This window comes from Typopeltis vanoorti, chromosome 25 (assembly GCF_054136105.1).
Source record: "Typopeltis vanoorti isolate ZY-2024b chromosome 25, IOZ_Tvanoo_1.0, whole genome shotgun sequence".
NCBI classification, from domain to species: domain Eukaryota; kingdom Metazoa; phylum Arthropoda; class Arachnida; order Uropygi; family Thelyphonidae; genus Typopeltis; species Typopeltis vanoorti.
The window spans coordinates 20,989,211-21,007,040 of NC_143573.1; the positions used below are offsets into that span (position 1 = coordinate 20,989,211).

At 39.0% G+C, this 17,830-nt stretch overlaps 1 protein-coding gene across 1 annotated transcript in view; it reads right to left on the minus strand.

The window, feature by feature from the left end:
* LOC150092594 (thimet oligopeptidase-like) overlaps nucleotides 1-15,289 on the minus strand; it is a 329,903-nt gene extending 314,614 nt beyond the window's left edge. The window contains exon 1 of the mRNA XM_090414823.1: nucleotides 14,747-15,289. Coding sequence (XP_090270949.1) covers nucleotides 14,747-15,184 — 438 coding nt within the window. The 5' untranslated portion in view covers nucleotides 15,185-15,289. The remainder of the gene's footprint in view (nucleotides 1-14,746) is intronic.
* Nucleotides 15,290-17,830: the final 2,541 nt, after the last annotated feature.

Consider the following 17,830-nt stretch of genomic DNA (forward strand, 5'->3'; position numbering starts at 1 on the left):
TCCATTCAGATGATAGCTGATCTTCCTGTCTGTCCAAGAGGGAGATGGAAGGTGCTGTTTCCTATCTTTAAGAGGCAGACTGTTGCTGAGCATACCCTCTATAACCCCCCCACCTCTGATGTCAGTATGTGCACTACCCCACCATGAAGGCTGTTTAAATCCCTCATTAAAAGTATAGGGGTAGTTTACTGCAATGCGAGATCATCAAGATCTACAGAGAGAGAGATATGTAGATGCAACAGACATCCAACTGAGAATCAGATGGTGACTACATCTAACTCTATGTTTTTGTTGAGTGGGACTTGCTGGAAGCAGGGTATGGTTGCCTACAAGGCCAGTGGTTCCTCCATGGCAGATCCATCCCTCATCGTGTCCTTATGAATGATGGTAACATTTCATAGTGAGGAATCATCACTGGGATATAGATATGTCTACTGCAGGCAGAGATACACTAGTTTATGCTTCTGCAATAGGGCCTTGATGTTATCAGTGTTCTGACAGAATTCAATTATGGAAATGCTTTCATTATTTTTGGTGGAGTCATCTGGCTTCTTATTCTATGAGCTCTATCATTGGTCTTGGAATTTTTCTTTTTTGGAAATTGTGGATGGCCAGTGTCCATTTCTTTCTTCAGAAGTAAAATATCCAAACTATAATCAAAGTGAACTCCATCCAGAAAACTAGATAAATGAACACTAGAATAATGATTTTATTTTTTGTGGGAAAATAGAGCCCCATCCCATCTATTAATGGATCCGGTTAAGGTCACTGATGACACTTTCTTCACAGTTGTCTTCTTGGCATAAGAGGGTTTACCACCATGTGCTATAACTACTACCATGATATGCTGTCTTTCTGTCTCTGATAAGTGATGTCCTGCTTGGTTTTAAATCTCCTTTTCATCCTTCCACCTTTGACATGTTCAGGAGTAGACTAGGTGACTCCCTCTGGATTAAGACATTTTGGTGTTTTCCACGTCGTCTTTGTTCTCGTGCTCATACTGCCACATCAGACAGGTTGCAGAGCCATGATAGGCAGTCTGAGAATGACCATACTTATGACAAAGCAGTGTATCACGTTCTACATCCTGAATCCTTCTGATAGGATTCAGAGCCTAACAGGATAGTTGAGATACCCTACTTCACTAATGTTGCTGGTTTTGGTATGTGGAATATAAGAATATTCCTGTACCAAACTAGATGACCATCCCTATGAGGATTCTCTTTATATCCCTCCTTGGTCCTTCAGTTATGAGCAAACCTCCTTTTTGGGAACATCTATAAGGTCTCCGATATTACTCCTTGAGAAAAGTTCATGAACGTTCAAGATTTATATTTTTCCAAGTGGACATTTGTTTGTTGAATATATAATTAAGAACGTTGGTATATTTGTTGCTTTCTGTTCCTCATTTTTGTTTTCTGGTGTGCAAATGGTTTCTGCACCTGGCTTGGGCTTGTTGAGAGAGGGTCCCTGATAAGCATAGAGATGAAAAATTACTCATTCTCAAAAAGAAGTTAGTTCAGAATCAGAGCCATCACCCACTAGAGCTACACATGGATGCCCACTCTCCAGCAAGCAATGACTATGCTTGAGAACAGAATGCAAGAGCTACCTTTGGGCCCTGTCTCCCAGACCATGGGGAAGGAGATTTACTACAACACTGCTGGCCCTTGCAAGCAAGCCCACTAACTGACTGATCATGCCAGCCCACCCATCTTGCCAAAGCAGGGATCGAAGTAGTGCAGGCCTACATGATTTTCCACTCCAGATGTCCACAGGTCTTGCCACATGACAAACATGATGATAAGGCACTGGATCTCAATGATGCTGGTCTGGAAGATAGAAAAGTAAAAAAGTTCAGCAGAAGTGAAGCAAAGAATATAGAAAAGGAGGAAGAATGAAAAGGGCCATTATTATCACTTGGATGTCCCCCCTCCACTATGAAAAGTTGCCTCAACATGAAGATGACAAATTTCGGTGGTGCACAAAAACTTCCCTAAAAATGATTGATGTTATTATTATTATTATTATTATTCAGGCCTCCAAGGAGTCAAAAGACTCATCGAGGGAGGTCCTTCCTAAGACATAAAGTCTGTCAAGACTCATCGAGGGGAGGTCCCCCCATGAGAAACACAAAGTCTATCATACCACTCTTTAAACTCACTGACCGTTCTCGCTCACACCACTCCATCAGGCAATGCATTCCACGGCTCAACCACCCTCCACACAAAGAAACCACTCCTTACCCTCTTGCTCACAGTTTCCTTTCGTAACTTCCAGGGATGGCCTCTTGTCATCACTCCTTCCCGCTGTTCAACCAAGCGAAAGAACTCCCCAGTGTCAACCCTGTAACCACCTCTCAACAGTTTAAAAGTCTCAATCATATCACCTCTCCTTCTTCTATCCACCAAACTCTGCAGTCCACATTCACTCAGCCGATCCTCATAACTATCCTTGTACAGTCCTGAAACCATCATTGTCATCCGTCTTTGTATCCTTTCCACAGTTAATTTATCCCCTTCAAATCCTGGGGACCAAATCTGAGAACAATAGTCCAAGTGTGGTCTGATCAGAGACTTATACAACGGAATGATAACCCTCATATCTCTGCAGGTCAGTGTCCTTCTCATAATAGCAACAATCCTCTGTGTTACCTTCACCACCTTTGCAATATGTCCCCTAAACTTCAGATTTCTATCAATCATCAACCCCAGATCTCTTGTCTCCCCTACTTCCTCCAGTATAACTCCTCCCATAGAGTATGCAGCATCCCATCGATGTTTCCCAAACCTCAAGACCTTACATTTTGCTGCATTAAACTGACACCCCCATTCATTTGCCCATCTATCTAGCTTATTTAAATCCTCTTGCAGGGCTACCACATCTGCACTATTACTAATAATCCTTCCCAGCTTCGCATCATCCGCAAACAACTGAATATCCTCCTGCAATCCACTGGCTATGTCATTGATATAAAGGTTAAACAATATAGGTCCTAGTACTGAGCCCTGTGGGACCCCACTTGTAACCCTCTGCCTCCTGGAAACTGCTCCACCATACACAACTCTCTGATACCTATCAGACAGCCAATCCTGAATCCAGTTGACCAATCTGACATCCAGACCCATGTGCTGCAACTTAAATATCAGCTTATCATGTGGCACCCTGTCAAATGCCTTCGCCAAGTCTAAGAAAATTGCAGTATATGCCTTTCCCTCATCTAATGTTCTTGTAACTTTATTATAAAAGGCTAGCATATTGCTAAAACAAGAGCGTCCTTTCACAAATCCATGTTGATTCTCACAGATAACAGATAACATGTTAATCAAAAGAGGGCGAGGACAATCCAATACAATAATAATCTCTCTCTCCCTCTCACTCACACAGAAATTCACCTTTGTCACAAGGTGACAAAGGTGAATTTCAACTTTATAGCATAAACTGTGTCTGTAACAAAGTGACATGACCCTTAGGATCCTAAAGAAACATTCACCTTTGTTTCATTTACATACATTCTTAGGAACAGCTTCCCTCGCATTACATTCCCCAAAGAGCTCCCTGCTTTTCAAGAAACACAAGATTTCCACTTTTTCCTTGATCAAAACATGGCACAGATGTAGTATGCATTTTGCAACATTACATGGAAAGGAGAGGGAATAACAGATATATATATCATCTTCTCCCCTTCATGTATTAGGCCTAGCGGCCTGTTGCAGAGCTATCCTTAGCTCTTCTAAGCCGTACCCATCCCGAGGATAAGGTGGCTAGCCCTATGCCTCCAGGTGTGCCCTATGACTGTAGCCTGTGTGTTCACAGGACCGGTTTGCCTGCTTGTGGGATAAAAAACCCCAGATAAACTGGGGAGAAAAACCCTACTGTTCACACCCAAGACCAGCTAACTTATCTATGGCCGAGAAAGATCCTCACGTCGCCGATGGGAATTGAACCTAGGAAACTCCTTTCCCAGGCATATGGTTGCGAAGCGCATAGCCACTCAGCTAACCAGGCGGACTATATATATGTGTGTGTGTGTGTGTGTGTGTGTGTGAATGCATATTTAGGCTTAGGTCCTGGTTTACACTCAAAATTTAATGAAATGAATACAGCACAAAGAGAAGTAATTAAACAGCAGGTGTAACTGTTTCAATATTTTGTCTGTGTTTTCGTGTTAGAGGTTTAATGTAATATTGATAGCACTAGGAAAGGATTAAAAACTAATTTTAATACTTCCAATATTACTTCTCAGTCAGTGAGACATCTTCGGAGAGTACAAATAACACAAATATAACTATTTTGTCTCTGTCACGGTGACATCATCAGGAATACAATATTATAATTATAATAACAAAAAGAAAACAATAAGTGGAAGAAATTAGACTATTTAAAGCTTAGTCCTATGAGGGTGCACACTCTATGGATGTTGTTGACTGGCCTTAGCTGTTAGGTGGAAGCCCTAACAATTACATCCCCTTCCACAACTATGGTCAGGTCTCGGTATCCATGCCTTGGATACCCTGCACAGGATCAGATGGAATAAAACTACTATGCTTCATCACAACGAATAAAAACATGAAAGACACTTTATACACTGAGTTAGCTTTCCATTAGGAACACTCACCTAATAACTAAGAGAGATGCTGGTCCACCTCTCTGTGCAATCATGCGACGAACAATGTCGGCAAAGCATGGTTTCTGGCAATTTGAATCCATGGGATATTATTAAGTGCAGTGTATGTGAAATGTATTCGTTGAAAAAATTTAAAGAACATGTAAAAGGAAATTCAAACTGGAGAGAGTATGAAACTGAAACTGGAGAGCATGTCTTAAGTGTTTTAAAAGCGAGTGTTTATTAGGTGATGAGAATGCAACAAATACCGATGGTAAGATGAGAAATAAGTTTATTCATGTTGAAAGTGAGGCCATAGAAATAGAGGACAACGAAATGCATGTTAATAAAGAACTCGTTTTTTTACAAAATGCAAAACTGAAAAATTACAGAAGGGACAAGAGTTAAGCAGGGCTGAAAAAAGAAAGCAGGTGATCTGAAAGGAAAATAAAGACCAACTGCACAAACAAGAAAAGCAAGTTAAGGACAAAATTATGTATGGAGACTCAATGATCAGGGGAGTACTTAATGAAAGTATGACAAAATCGTGTTTCCCTGGTGCAAAAATTCACGATATTAGCAACGCCATCCAGATGCAAAAAGGTAAGGTCAAAGGAAATGATTGTCTTGGTTGGTATAAATGATTTGAGAATTGAGAAGTATATTATGAGGAAAGATGTAAAGGAGTTGTTAAAAGAGGCAAAACTGAAGATCGAGAAAGTGAAAACCGTAAGTCTCCTTGCTACCATGCTATGATAGAGGAAAACTGAGGAGGAAAGTATTGATAGCCAATGAGACTATATGTGGATTGTGCAGAAGGAATAATGTAGAATTTGTGGATCTGTGGTCTCTGTTTGATGGAAACAAGGATTTGTACAATGCTGATGGACTGCATCTAAAAGGTATTTGTGTTAGGTGTCTGGAGAGAGCTTTGCTCACCAAGTGATGTTGTCTTTGCTGACGTGCAAATTTTCAGGGAAATTTAAGCAATTAGGTGAAAGCAAGCGAGTAGTTTGTGTGAAGGTACTGATGAAGCAAGTGAGTGTTAGAATGACCAAGTGAGGAATTCAGTTTCTCAAGCAAAAAATATTGAATAGGATAGTCAATTTAGAAAGAAAGTAAAAGGTAGATGGGGGGGGTCAAAAGGGATGGTGCAGTTTCCATATACTAATGCCAGAATTATCAGGAACAAGAGGGAGGAGTTTTTGGAATTGATTAGTGCAACCTAACTAAATGTTATACACATTAGTGAGACTTGGCTAACAGTAGATGATGTAGTTACAGGGATTGAATGCAAAGGTATAGTATTTTCAGAGAAGATAGAAAAGATAAGATGGTGGGAGGAGTACTGCTGATGATAGCAGATGAATTGTAACCAAATAATAGGAGACAGGGGTGCTTAAGGGTCAAAGCTGTATAACTGAGAGGAGACCTCCACATAGCCTTTAAAGGAATGCGGAGAACCGACCAGGGCTTCTGACCTAATGTCCAATCCTCACCTTCTCGTGGTGCACCCTGTTGGGTATCTACTTGGATACTGAACGGACGAGGATGGGCTGGCAATTTGGGATTTAGCCGACCAAATTGTATTCTTATTGGTTAAACCAAAATATAGAATGATGGTACAACATGACAAAATTTCATGCCGGCTGGGGCGTCGCCCGGTTAAACAAGGCCCCCGTTGTTTTCGCCAGGGAACCAGGGCGAACAGCGAAAAGTCAGCTACTGGAACAAATCTGAAAACAAACCCCAACTCAACATCACCAGAGTTAAAGATCGGTACTATCAACGTAAGAAGCCTGAATGGCAAAGAAATGGAGCTAGCTGAGGAATTAGATAAGTACCAGATCGACATAATAGGGGTGACTGAAACAAAAAAGACCAAAACTGGTGAGATCTTTCTGAGCAATAAATACAAAATGTTATATTCAGGCAATGACAATCAAGGAAAAGAAGGAGTAGCCATAGTATTCAACACAAAATACGAGGCTAATCTTCTTGAATGGCAGTCAGTCTCAAGTAGAGTAATGTGGGCAAATATGAGAATGGGGAACTGGACAATGAGACTTATTTGTGCCTATGGTCCCACAGAAGGTTCTACTAAGGTAGAAGTGGAGTAATTTTTTGAGGCTTTAGAAAAAGCAACTGACACAATGAAAAAGGAAAAGTTGGTCCTCGTTGGGGATCTAAATAGCAGAGTAGGAAATGATTGTGAGACATACAAAAATATTTTGGGAAAATTTGGAGAAAAGAGCAAAGCTAATAATAATGGCAAATATCTGTTGGATTTCTGCTCAGGACATGGACTGGTTATTACTAACACCATGTTCCAACATAAAAATGTGCACAAATTCACATGGAGAGAAGAGGCTAGGAATAAGAAAAGTCTCATTGACTATGTTATTGTTGATAGTGATGTTTTCTCCTTGGTACAGGACACCAGAGTGTACAGAGGATTTGAAATTGGAAGTGATCACTATTTAGTCTTGAGCAGGATAAAATTGAATTTCATATTGAAAAGAATAACATGTAAGAAAGTTTTAAAGCGAATAAAAGTTGAGCAGCTCTCAGATGTGAACTGTAGACTAAAATACAGAAATATTATTGAAAAGAAAATGAAAGAGTTTGAGAACAGGAATCAAACCTTGGAGATTCAGTGGCAAACTCTGAAGGAAACATTGATTGATTCTGCCAGAGAGGCTTGTGGTGAGGTTGTGTGCAAGGATAAAAAAATCAGAACTCCCTGGTGGACACAGGAAGTTAAAGAGGCAGTGAAGGAAAAGAAGAAAGCATATCAAAAGTTCCTGGCAAAGAAGTCAGCTTTTACTCTTACAGAATACAGAGACAAATGTAAGAAAGCTAAACAGTGTGTAAAATTTGCTAAACAAAAGTCATGGGAGGACTTTGGCAAGAATATAGAAAATAAATATCAAGAAGGTGGCAAAATATTCTGGAGGTTGTTGAAGAAGCTTAGGAATGGAGGAAAGAGTGCTGTAAAAGGAATTAGAGATGATAAAGGTGAAATGAAAACAGGAGAAAAAGATATCCTTGAAGTATGGAGTAATTACTTTGAAAAACTGCTAAATGAAACAAGCAGTGATGACAGCACAGTGATAAAAAACGCTGACCAGGCATGCAGTCAGGAATACATATCCACACTTGAAGTAGAAAAAGCCATCAAAGGCTTGAAATGTGGAAAGGCAGCAGGAGTAGATGATATTCGACCAGAAATGCTGAAGTATGGTGGTATAAGAGTCTTACAGTGGCTGCACTGCATAGTTCAGAAAGCCTGGACAGAGGGACGAATTCCCAATGATTGGAGTAGAGCTCTCATAGTACCCATATATAAAAAGGGAAATAAAACTGAATGTGAGAATTACAGAGGTATTTCCCTACTGAGTGTTCCTGGCAAGATCTATGCAAGTATACTTGAGAAACGGTTGAGAAGAATTGTGGAAGAAAAGCTTGGTGAAGAACAAGCTGGATTCAGGCCAAATAGAGGCTGTCAGGATCAGATCTTCACTTTACGACAAATAGTCGAGAAAGCATGGGAATATAACAAAGATCTGTATTTAAGTTTTGTCGATTTGGAAAAGGCATATGACAAGGTGCCAAGAGAGAAGCTATTCAATACGCTGCAGTTATATGGTGTCAATGGGGCATTATATCAAGCAATACTTAGTCTTTATTTGAGTTGTGAGTCAGCAGTTAGAATTGAAGGAAGTACAGGAAGATGGTTTAATGTTAAATCTGGTGTGAGACAAGGATGTACATTATCCCCTCTGTTATTCATTATCTATATGGATCACATTATGAAGGAATGTAGTATTAAACCTGATATCAAAATTAGAGATGTTAATGTCAGCTCTTTGCTTTATGCGGATGATGTTATACTTCTAAATAAATCCGCTACAAGTCTGCAAGATTCTCTGACTAAATTGAATAGCTGTTGTAATAGATATGGTATGAAGGTCAGCAATAAAAAGACAAAGACAATGAAAATAGGCAGAATCATTGAAAATGTCAATGGTGTTGTGAATGGAGAACCTGTGGAACAAGTAAAACATTTCAGCTACTTAGGCACAATTTTTACTGAAGATGGTAAACTAAATATAGAAATAGACAACAGAATCAGCAAAGCTGGTATGGTGGGAAGTCAATTGAATAAATTCATATGGAATAAGAAAGAAATTAGTTTTAACACTAAATTAGCTGTATACAAGACAGTGTTCAAACCAATTTTAACTTATGGATATGAGAGCTGGGTCAGAAGTAAAACACTTGACCAAAGACTAGAGACCGCAGATATGAGAGTCCTAAGAAAGATTAGAGGCGTGAACAGATGGCATCAATGGTAATATCATATTAAAAATGAGGATATTAGGAAAGAACTTGACATTGTCAGCATCCCGGAATGCGTTAGCAGAGCTAATCTCAGATGGTATGGTCACTTAAATAGAATGGGAGAGGAAAGATTAGCAAAACAAGTGTTTTCTGCCAGGTTGGCAGGAAAACGACCCAGAGGAAGACCAAGATATAGGTGGATTGATACGGTACAAAGTGCCTTAAACGATAGAAATATAAGATCTGATAATGTTGGAGTCTTGACAAGTAACAGACTGATTTGGAGGAAAATTGTAGATAGGAAGTTAGTAATGATGTAATTTTTTCATGTAGTACTGTCATATCCTGTACACCCCTTGAGGGTACATGGCAGGAATTTGATGATGATGATGATGATGATAATAGGAGACAGGCAGGAGGATGGCTGTTCAATTTAAGCAATCTGGTGTGAGATTAAGACCAGTAATACAAAATATACAGTTGGTTGTTGCTATAGGCCAGGGAATTCCACAGATGATCTGGAAGACAACATCACCAAATTAGTATGAATACAGGTTGAGTGATTATTACGGTAGACTTCAACTATGAAAGAAAAAAGGAAATGAAATTTTTAATAAAACTAATGAGAGGATAATTACTTGAGACAGCACATGTTACAGAGGGACTAGGGAAGAGTGTTGGATCTAGTCATAGCTATCCATAACCAAAGTGGTCACACTCCCTCCAAATGGAGAAAGTGACCGTGTAATTTTGACTTGGGAGAGTTTAAAATCATTATGAGGAATATTCTATCAAGAAGGGGGGTATTTGTGGAACTACAAGGCAGGTGATTATGACAAGCTTAGGAAGAAGCTTAAATCTGTCCCATGTCATAAAACACTGCAGGGTAAGGATGTTAGTAGTGCATCGGATTAAAGGTCATCTATAGGAAGCAGTATTAAATTGTATACCACCGAGAGTATGGACGGTTAATCGGGTAGGAGTTAGATGGATTAGCAATATCATTAAGCACAAGCTGCAGAAGAAGAAAATGCTGTGGAGGGTATATAAAAAGAAAAGTGACCAGCAAACTCATGAACAGTACAAGGCTCAGGCAAGAAAGGTGACCAGCATGGCAAGGAAGGCAAAATCAGATTATGAGAAGAATCAGCCAAGTGGGTTAAAGGAAATCCCAAAGAGTTCTTTCGTTCTGTGGCAAGTAAAAGGAAGAATAAATATGGAAGATTAACCTTAATGAGTGATGATGGTCATGAGGAGACAGAAGCAGATAAAATAGTTGAGTTACTGAGTGACCACTTTGTAAGGATATATCATCCTTGTGATGCTTTTACCTATGTGACAGATACTAATGTGGAAACAGAAGGTGATGAATTGGAGGTTCTTAGGATATTGCAAAATCTCAATGCAAATACAGCTATGGGATTAGATTTGATATCAGGTTTTGCATGAATATGCAAGGAAACTGGCAATGCCTCTGACTAGGCTCTTTAATCAAGTCTAAGCTGTGGTAGAGTTCCCATAGAGTGGAAAGAGGACAAAATAATTCCCTTGCCTAAGAAAGGTTCTAAGCCTGCAATATCAAATTATTGACCAATCGGTAACTAAAGTGTGGTGGTAAATGTAATGAAAATATTGGTGAAAAAGAAAATTCAACAATAGGCGAATAAAAATATGATACTGTATAAGGGGCAACATGGCTTTGTGAAGGGTAGGTCATGCCTTAGTAATTTACTAACTTTTATAACAGAGTAACAGCCAAGTTGGATAAGGGAAATGGCTACACGACAGTTTTGCTGGATTTTGCAAAGCCATTTGAAAGAATACTACATGGAACTCTCTTAAGCAAATTAGAACAAATGGGGATGGATACGACACTGGTTAAGTGGATAAAAAGGTGGCTACTGGACAGATATCAAAAAAGTGGTATATGCAGGAGCAGAATTAAGATGAAAACATGTGACTAGTAGTGGGCCACAAAGTTTAGAGCTGGGACCATTACTGTTTAATTTGTACATAAATTATATAGGAAATAACCTGAAAGGAAATATTCAGTTGTTTGCTAATGATGCAAAATTAGGTAGAGTAATAGTTAAGGTGATGTGGAGGGCTTGCAGGTTTAAATAGGCTGTCAGTGTGAGCAAAAGTTAATGGGTGTCAGTTTAATGTTGAGAAATGTCAAGTTATGCATTTTGGGATAAATAGATTACAAGCCGTGTATCACATTGATGGTAATGTACTCCAGGAAAGAGATGAAGCTAGAGATTTAGGGATTAGAGGACATATTGGTAAGATAGCTCATAAGATTACTTGGCTATTGAAGAACACATTAACAAGTAGAGATAAGAAAGTTATCATTCCTCTTTATAAGATGTTGATACACCCACATCTGGATTACTGTGCTCAAGTCTGGTCCTCTGGGTTTCTTGTGGATGAAGAAGTGGTGGAGAGGATTCAGAGGCGAGTGGTCTCTGCAACGTTCCCTATGAGGATAGATTGATGGTGTGTGTATGGTTGCTAAGAGAAAAAGAAGAGATATGACAGAAACATTTAAGATGCTTATAGGGTTTTATAAAAGAGATACAGGGGAAATGTTTCAGCACTAGAGAGAGACAAGAACAAGGGGTCATCCCTGGAAGTTGAATAAAGGTGTGCTTATTAGTGGTGTGAGGACTCTATTTTTTGCTTGAAGAGTTGTGAATGAGTGGAATAGGTTGCCAGAGTCAGTTGTGAGTGCTCTGTCTGTTAAGGAGTACACGGAGAGGTATGACGGATTGTGTGGATAGATTGGGTTTCTTGTGATGAGTCTTCAGACTCCATGGAGGTGCCCATATAATAATAATAATACCAATAATAATCATTTGCCTAGGAACAGATTCCAAAAGGTGTCAAACATCCTCAATGCATAACTCGGCCCATGTCAGCTGCAGCAACTTCATCAGTTCACGCTACATTCCATGGAGGAGCATCAGCAGTTCTCACATCCCATTCTAGCTTATCCCACACATGTTCGATTAGGATATTGGTTATTGACTGGGTTATTAGTCATTTGAGTTTGGGGGGGGGTCAAGGCAATGTGGCGAATTCACTGTCATGTTCCTCCAATCACTCAGTAGTTGTCTGAGTCTGATGACAATGGGCTCTGTCCTGTTGAAAGACGATACTGTGGTCTGGATAGACCTCCTGCAGATATGGATGGAGATGGTCAGCAAACAGGTCCCTGTAGCATTCACTATTCAGTATTTGTGAGATGATAACAAACGAATCTAGGAAAAAAACGAGCCAGGAAAAAGCTCCCCAGATCATAACATCACCTCCAACAGCCTGTTGAACCCCAACTGTGCAACCAGGGGATAGGGCTTCATGTTTTCTATGCCAAATGCAAACCCAACAATCAACATGGTGCAGCAGGAAATGAAACTCATCACTCCAGACAACCTTCTTCCATCTGTTGAGGGTCTTTTGCTGACGTTCCTTGGCCCAAAAGACATTCTTTGCCATGCCTGGCCATCACTGTGGGTACCCTCATTGGTCTCCAGCTGTGGAACCCCAGGCGAAGTAGGGTACACCTCATGGTGCATCTGGAAATGGATCAAACTGTCCCACTGTTGTAATAGCAATTAAGTAGAGCAGTTTGGTTGCTGATACCAGTCATGACACCCAACGCTGCCACCCCCCTCCTCTAGGATCAACCATGCTTGGCTGCCTAATGTGAGCCCTTCCGCTGGATGTCTGTTCATGATTAACCCAGTTCAGATATGGTACACCCTTCATACAGTAGTACAGGAGCAACCAGTAAGTGCAGCTGTTTCCGAAATACTGGCATCTGCAATCCAGACCTCCAGCTATCTACCAGTGGTCAAATTGGTTTACGTCACCATGTTTCACCGTTACTGGTAAACATTTAGTGATTACGTATAGAGGACAGGTGTGTTCATTTATAGTAGTCGCATGTGACATTGACATCACGTCAAATTATCACGACGTTCATTATCACGTTGAATATGTAAATTGGAGTGGGGGTATTCATAATGTAAAGCTAACTCAGCATAGAATCAGCAGCAGATTTCAAAAAAACCAAAATAATCTAAATAAATGTGTTGTGTTGTGTTAAATTTCCCAAGATTTGGGAAACTAATTTTTAGGCCTCCTGCCCAACATCTAACGCTAGCCAACAGCACCCATACAAGGCACTCCTCATAGGGCTTTAGGCTTAAGTAGTCTAATTTCTTTCACTTATTGTTTTGTGTAATTACAATTGTAATTCTAGAAGATGTCTGTAACAGATACAAAATATCAGAACAATTAAATCTGCTGTTTAATATTTTCTCTTTGTGCCGCATTCATTCCATTAAATTTTATTATGATTGATATATATATATATATAAACCAGCCTGGTTGGCAGAGTAGTTAGCATATCCGCTCTCCAGCCAAGAGGCTGCAGGTTCAAATTCCATGTAGGTATGGATGTTTGTGATTGTCTTCTCCCAATATGCACTGCATCGCCATAGGAGTAATAGACACAAAACCACCCGCAATGGGAGAGGCCTTCACCCGCAGTGGGTTAGAAAAATAGGCTGTTAATTTATTTTTTTATATAAAAACACTCTCTACTATACTATTATTATTATTATTATTTGACACCTCCAGGAAGTCTAAAGACTCATCGAGGAAGTGTGCCAACAGCATCGAACGATTGGGTCCCCTTCCAACTACTAACCATGCTCAAACTTACTTAACTGAGCCATTAGTAGCAGAGGCTCTACCAATCGACCAACCTTTGCCGGCATACTATGTCATTGCATTGTATACATTTTCGTGAATACATGTTTCTTATTAACAAATAACTCCTGTACTTTTCAGGATGATTAATCACAACTACTCTGGTTACCTTTACAACACACTACCTTTTTTGGCTCTAAAAAAACTCCCCAAATCTCAACAAATTTATGTGTATGAGACTGCCCCAAATTTGGAAAGCTTGCATCCTTAGAACATCAGCCTAACAACCAAGACAACCCAGTTTAAACTGCTAGAGGATCCTTAGGACTCTAGGACCAACACCAGTTGCCTTCTTCAGCCTCATTTGCTCATTGTTAGTGCCTGCGTGCACATATCATAGTTTTATGTTCCCAGACGATGGCAATGTAACATTGCTGAGATATAGAAAGGTACTGTTAAAGCTTTTTAATTAATATTTTGGTATACGTTGTCATTTCCTAAAAAATTTTAAGTCATGTGTAACTGATGTATAAATTTATCTACAAGAAAGACATACCATTTGATTAGTCTATATTACAAAATAGTGAAAAAAATATGGAAGATATTATTTCTGGATTATTTTTCCTGCCCACTATTTGACAATATACCATATGCAGCTCTCCTCTTACTATTATATAAACTGTATGAAACTAAATAATTTTTCTCCGTGGCTGTTTTTCTTTATTCAAGGCAATGAATAAACTATAATCTTACCTCTTAAAAAATACCACCACCAAGGCCATCTATAAATACTGATTATTAAAAAAATAAGTGTGTCACTTCGTATTGATATACTTCTGCATTGTTTGGGATAAGATCTCACCTATATATAAAACCAGAGCAGGCTATCATTAAAAGAAATATTGTCTGAATAAATTCGGTTTCATGAAACTATTAAACTATATGAAATACTGAATGTACATAGAATGTTATATCTAATATAACACTTCCCAAATTTTTCACACAATATCCTCGAACAGCCGTTATCCTTAGATATTGAGAAAAAGGATAAACGAATTTGCTTAATATACACCTCACCTTTAAAACACTTTCATAGTTTACTTCTTCCTCACTTAAAGCCCCAACTGTGTCGTACACCTTACGACACTCAATTATTAATTCTTCTGCTTTATTAAGAAGATCCTGTGGTTCGATTCCCAAATCCCATGATATTCTAACTCCTGGAACGGACATAATGCTTCTGTAAAAATTAACTAAGTACGTCTTGAAGGGTAATCTGCTTATTGCACTGGGGATTTTGGCACAGACCACTGCTGAGTTATTATGCACCGGTAACTTGTAAGTCTGACCTTTGATCTCTGAAGATAACGTTGACAATACAGATGTCACCCAGCTAAGTTGCAAGTTGTGTGACCAGAACTCTTTAGATGTAAAGTAATTAAAAATGCACGTTTTCTTTGCTATCTTCGTACAACTGTAGAAAGCCACACGCTTCCCATTTAAACAAATAAACATTAACGGTATAATTTATACACACTGAACTACACAACAAAACACACACACATAAACATCAATCAAATCACCGCTAAATCACTTCCCACCTGACCACGAAAACGGATTAAGAAAAAGGACACTGCACTCTGCTAGTGGCAACTATACCATTTGCCCTCTAGTGTTTACAAATTGCAACTGTCATAAAATAATGCACTATTCATATCAATAATTTAAAAAAAAAAAAAAAAGATAATAATTTAACCAGGCTACCGGCCAAGACGTCTATAGACATCAATGTTATCATGGATGCGAAGTGCATATTAAAATTGTAATACATTGATATTACATTGAAATATATGATGGATACGAAGCGTGTGAGGATGGTATTTGATCCATAATGGCGGTAAGGTTTAAACCCTAATCCCCAATAATTAAAAAGCTGACAATAATTTTTCCCAAAAATATGGAAAGTATGCAATGTTCCTCCCTCCCCAAAGGCAGTATTTTTTTTTTGGAAAAAAAGGTGCCGGTACTCACCATGAAGATGTTATTGTAGCAACTTCCACACTTTTAACATATCCTCCGATCAGTGGCGCACCCAGGGAGGGGGAAAGGGGACTTCCCTCCCCCCCAAAAAAAGAAAAAGGAAATAAACACTAGAAAATTTTCCAAAAATCTTTTCCTAATTAAAATTATTATTTTTTCTTTATGTTGTGTCTTCTATTTCTATACTACTTGTCATGTATTGGCGATCACTGAAGATGCTCAGTCATAGGTCGTATGCAATGCGTAGTGTGTATTCGTAAATCGTCTACTCAACTCGTCCCCTCCAAGATTAAATCTTGAGTGCTCGGTCCCCCTCCAAGATTAAATCCTGAGTGCGCCACTGCCTCCGATATACCCTCGTCGTCTCTAGATCTCTTCTTGCTTTTGGTATCGACTGCAGAATGACGACCTGGGAGCAGCCATGAGTTTACATATTTGCCAGGGTTGAACTGAGTGAGAGGAGGTCCTACTGTTCTGATGAACATCAGTGTAGAAGTTTTCCGTACAAGCAGAGATGACCTAGATGAAGTTACTATAAAATTCATCTCAGAGAAACCTCTTTCACATTCACTGGAAGATATTGCAATTGTGCCCAAAGTGTGCTTCAGAGGAAGTAGTATGTCCGGGACTTTATTTTCTTGAAGATATTCATGGAAACCACGAACTGCTTCTCTTTCATTTAAGCGAAATATTCGTGCTAACTTTTGAACTTCGGCTTTACCAAATGTCAGATGCTTCCCAGGATTTTCTGGTCAATACTTGGAATCTAAAATCTTAACACATTGACGCAAATCAGCATTATATCCTTCAAGTAGACGCTTTCCAACAGCTTCTTTCAGATTTTTATAGAATGCAGATGAACTTATTACAGGACTATGTCCTTCGTTTTTGTGGAGCTCAATCCCTTTATAATTCATGTTCTTCTGACTTTGAAGAGAAATACTGTAGTATGGACCATCATTTTCAATTCTTTCTTCAAAAAGTTGAGCTGTATTCTTTATTTTCCTGTCTGCTTTGTACAAGTCAATATTTCTCTCTTGTAAATCTAGACTTAGTTCATTAAGTTCTTGGAGAGCATCACACATAAGGCCCAAATCAAGAACAAACTCGCATAACATATTTTTTTTTAAAGGACCTCATAAAGAAGGCGATCTGTTTTGCTTCTTCTGCTATCTCCTTTTGCCTCCAGAAAGTGATGGACGAGGGCTTTAAAGTCTTGCACACTGCAGAAACAGTGCGAAAGCTAGATGCAACCCAGCGAGTGCTTAAAATTCTGCCAATTTTTAGAAGTTGAAGTTCTAGAGTCGTTGCACATTCCTGTAGTTCCCTACCATTCTTAGGTGAAGCATGATAAGTCACATAAAGTTTGCCCATGAAACTCTTAAAGCGATTCACTCCTGCCACGTTGTTCACTGTGTCACTAACAGACAATTCAAGGCAATGGCTAACACCATGCCAGAAAATAACACTAGGAAACTTCTCTTGCGTTAGCCTCCTTGCTTCATTATGCACACCAAACAACACGGCTGCACCATCAAAAGTTACAGACAATAAATACTCCTCTAAGTAATCTTCAGATAATCCTAAAAACTCAAGATGACTAATTAAAGAGTTTAGAATTCTTCTAGCAGTTACATCTGATAATTCGATCAAATCTAGGAAAAGACTCACAGGAGCCGAAATTTCAGGAAGAACTACACGAACAATAATAATCAATGTTGTTGTGTTACTCACAGCTGTCGATTCATCAATAAGTAACGATGTTTTGTTCTTGGAGTTCACTAAATTGTCTATTATTGTTTTTTCTCATTTTAGTTGCGATATGGCTCACAATGTTAATGCAAGCATTTGAAGAATGAAGAATATATCCCACGTCTAGGCCATTAAGTTCCTATAAATTTATTTCGTCTTCAAAGTTGTTAAATGGTTGATTTCTCCTCACAACTGTGTAAGCCATTCGAAACACTTTTCCTGTTACGTCTTTATTATGAGACAAAGTATTTAGGGAAACTTTCTCTAATCTTTCATTTTTTTGTTCAGATTTTATATTTTGACACGTTTTGTGCGCTGCACTCTCCTTATAATCGTAAATCTTTTTTCTTAATGACATTAACTGTTGTG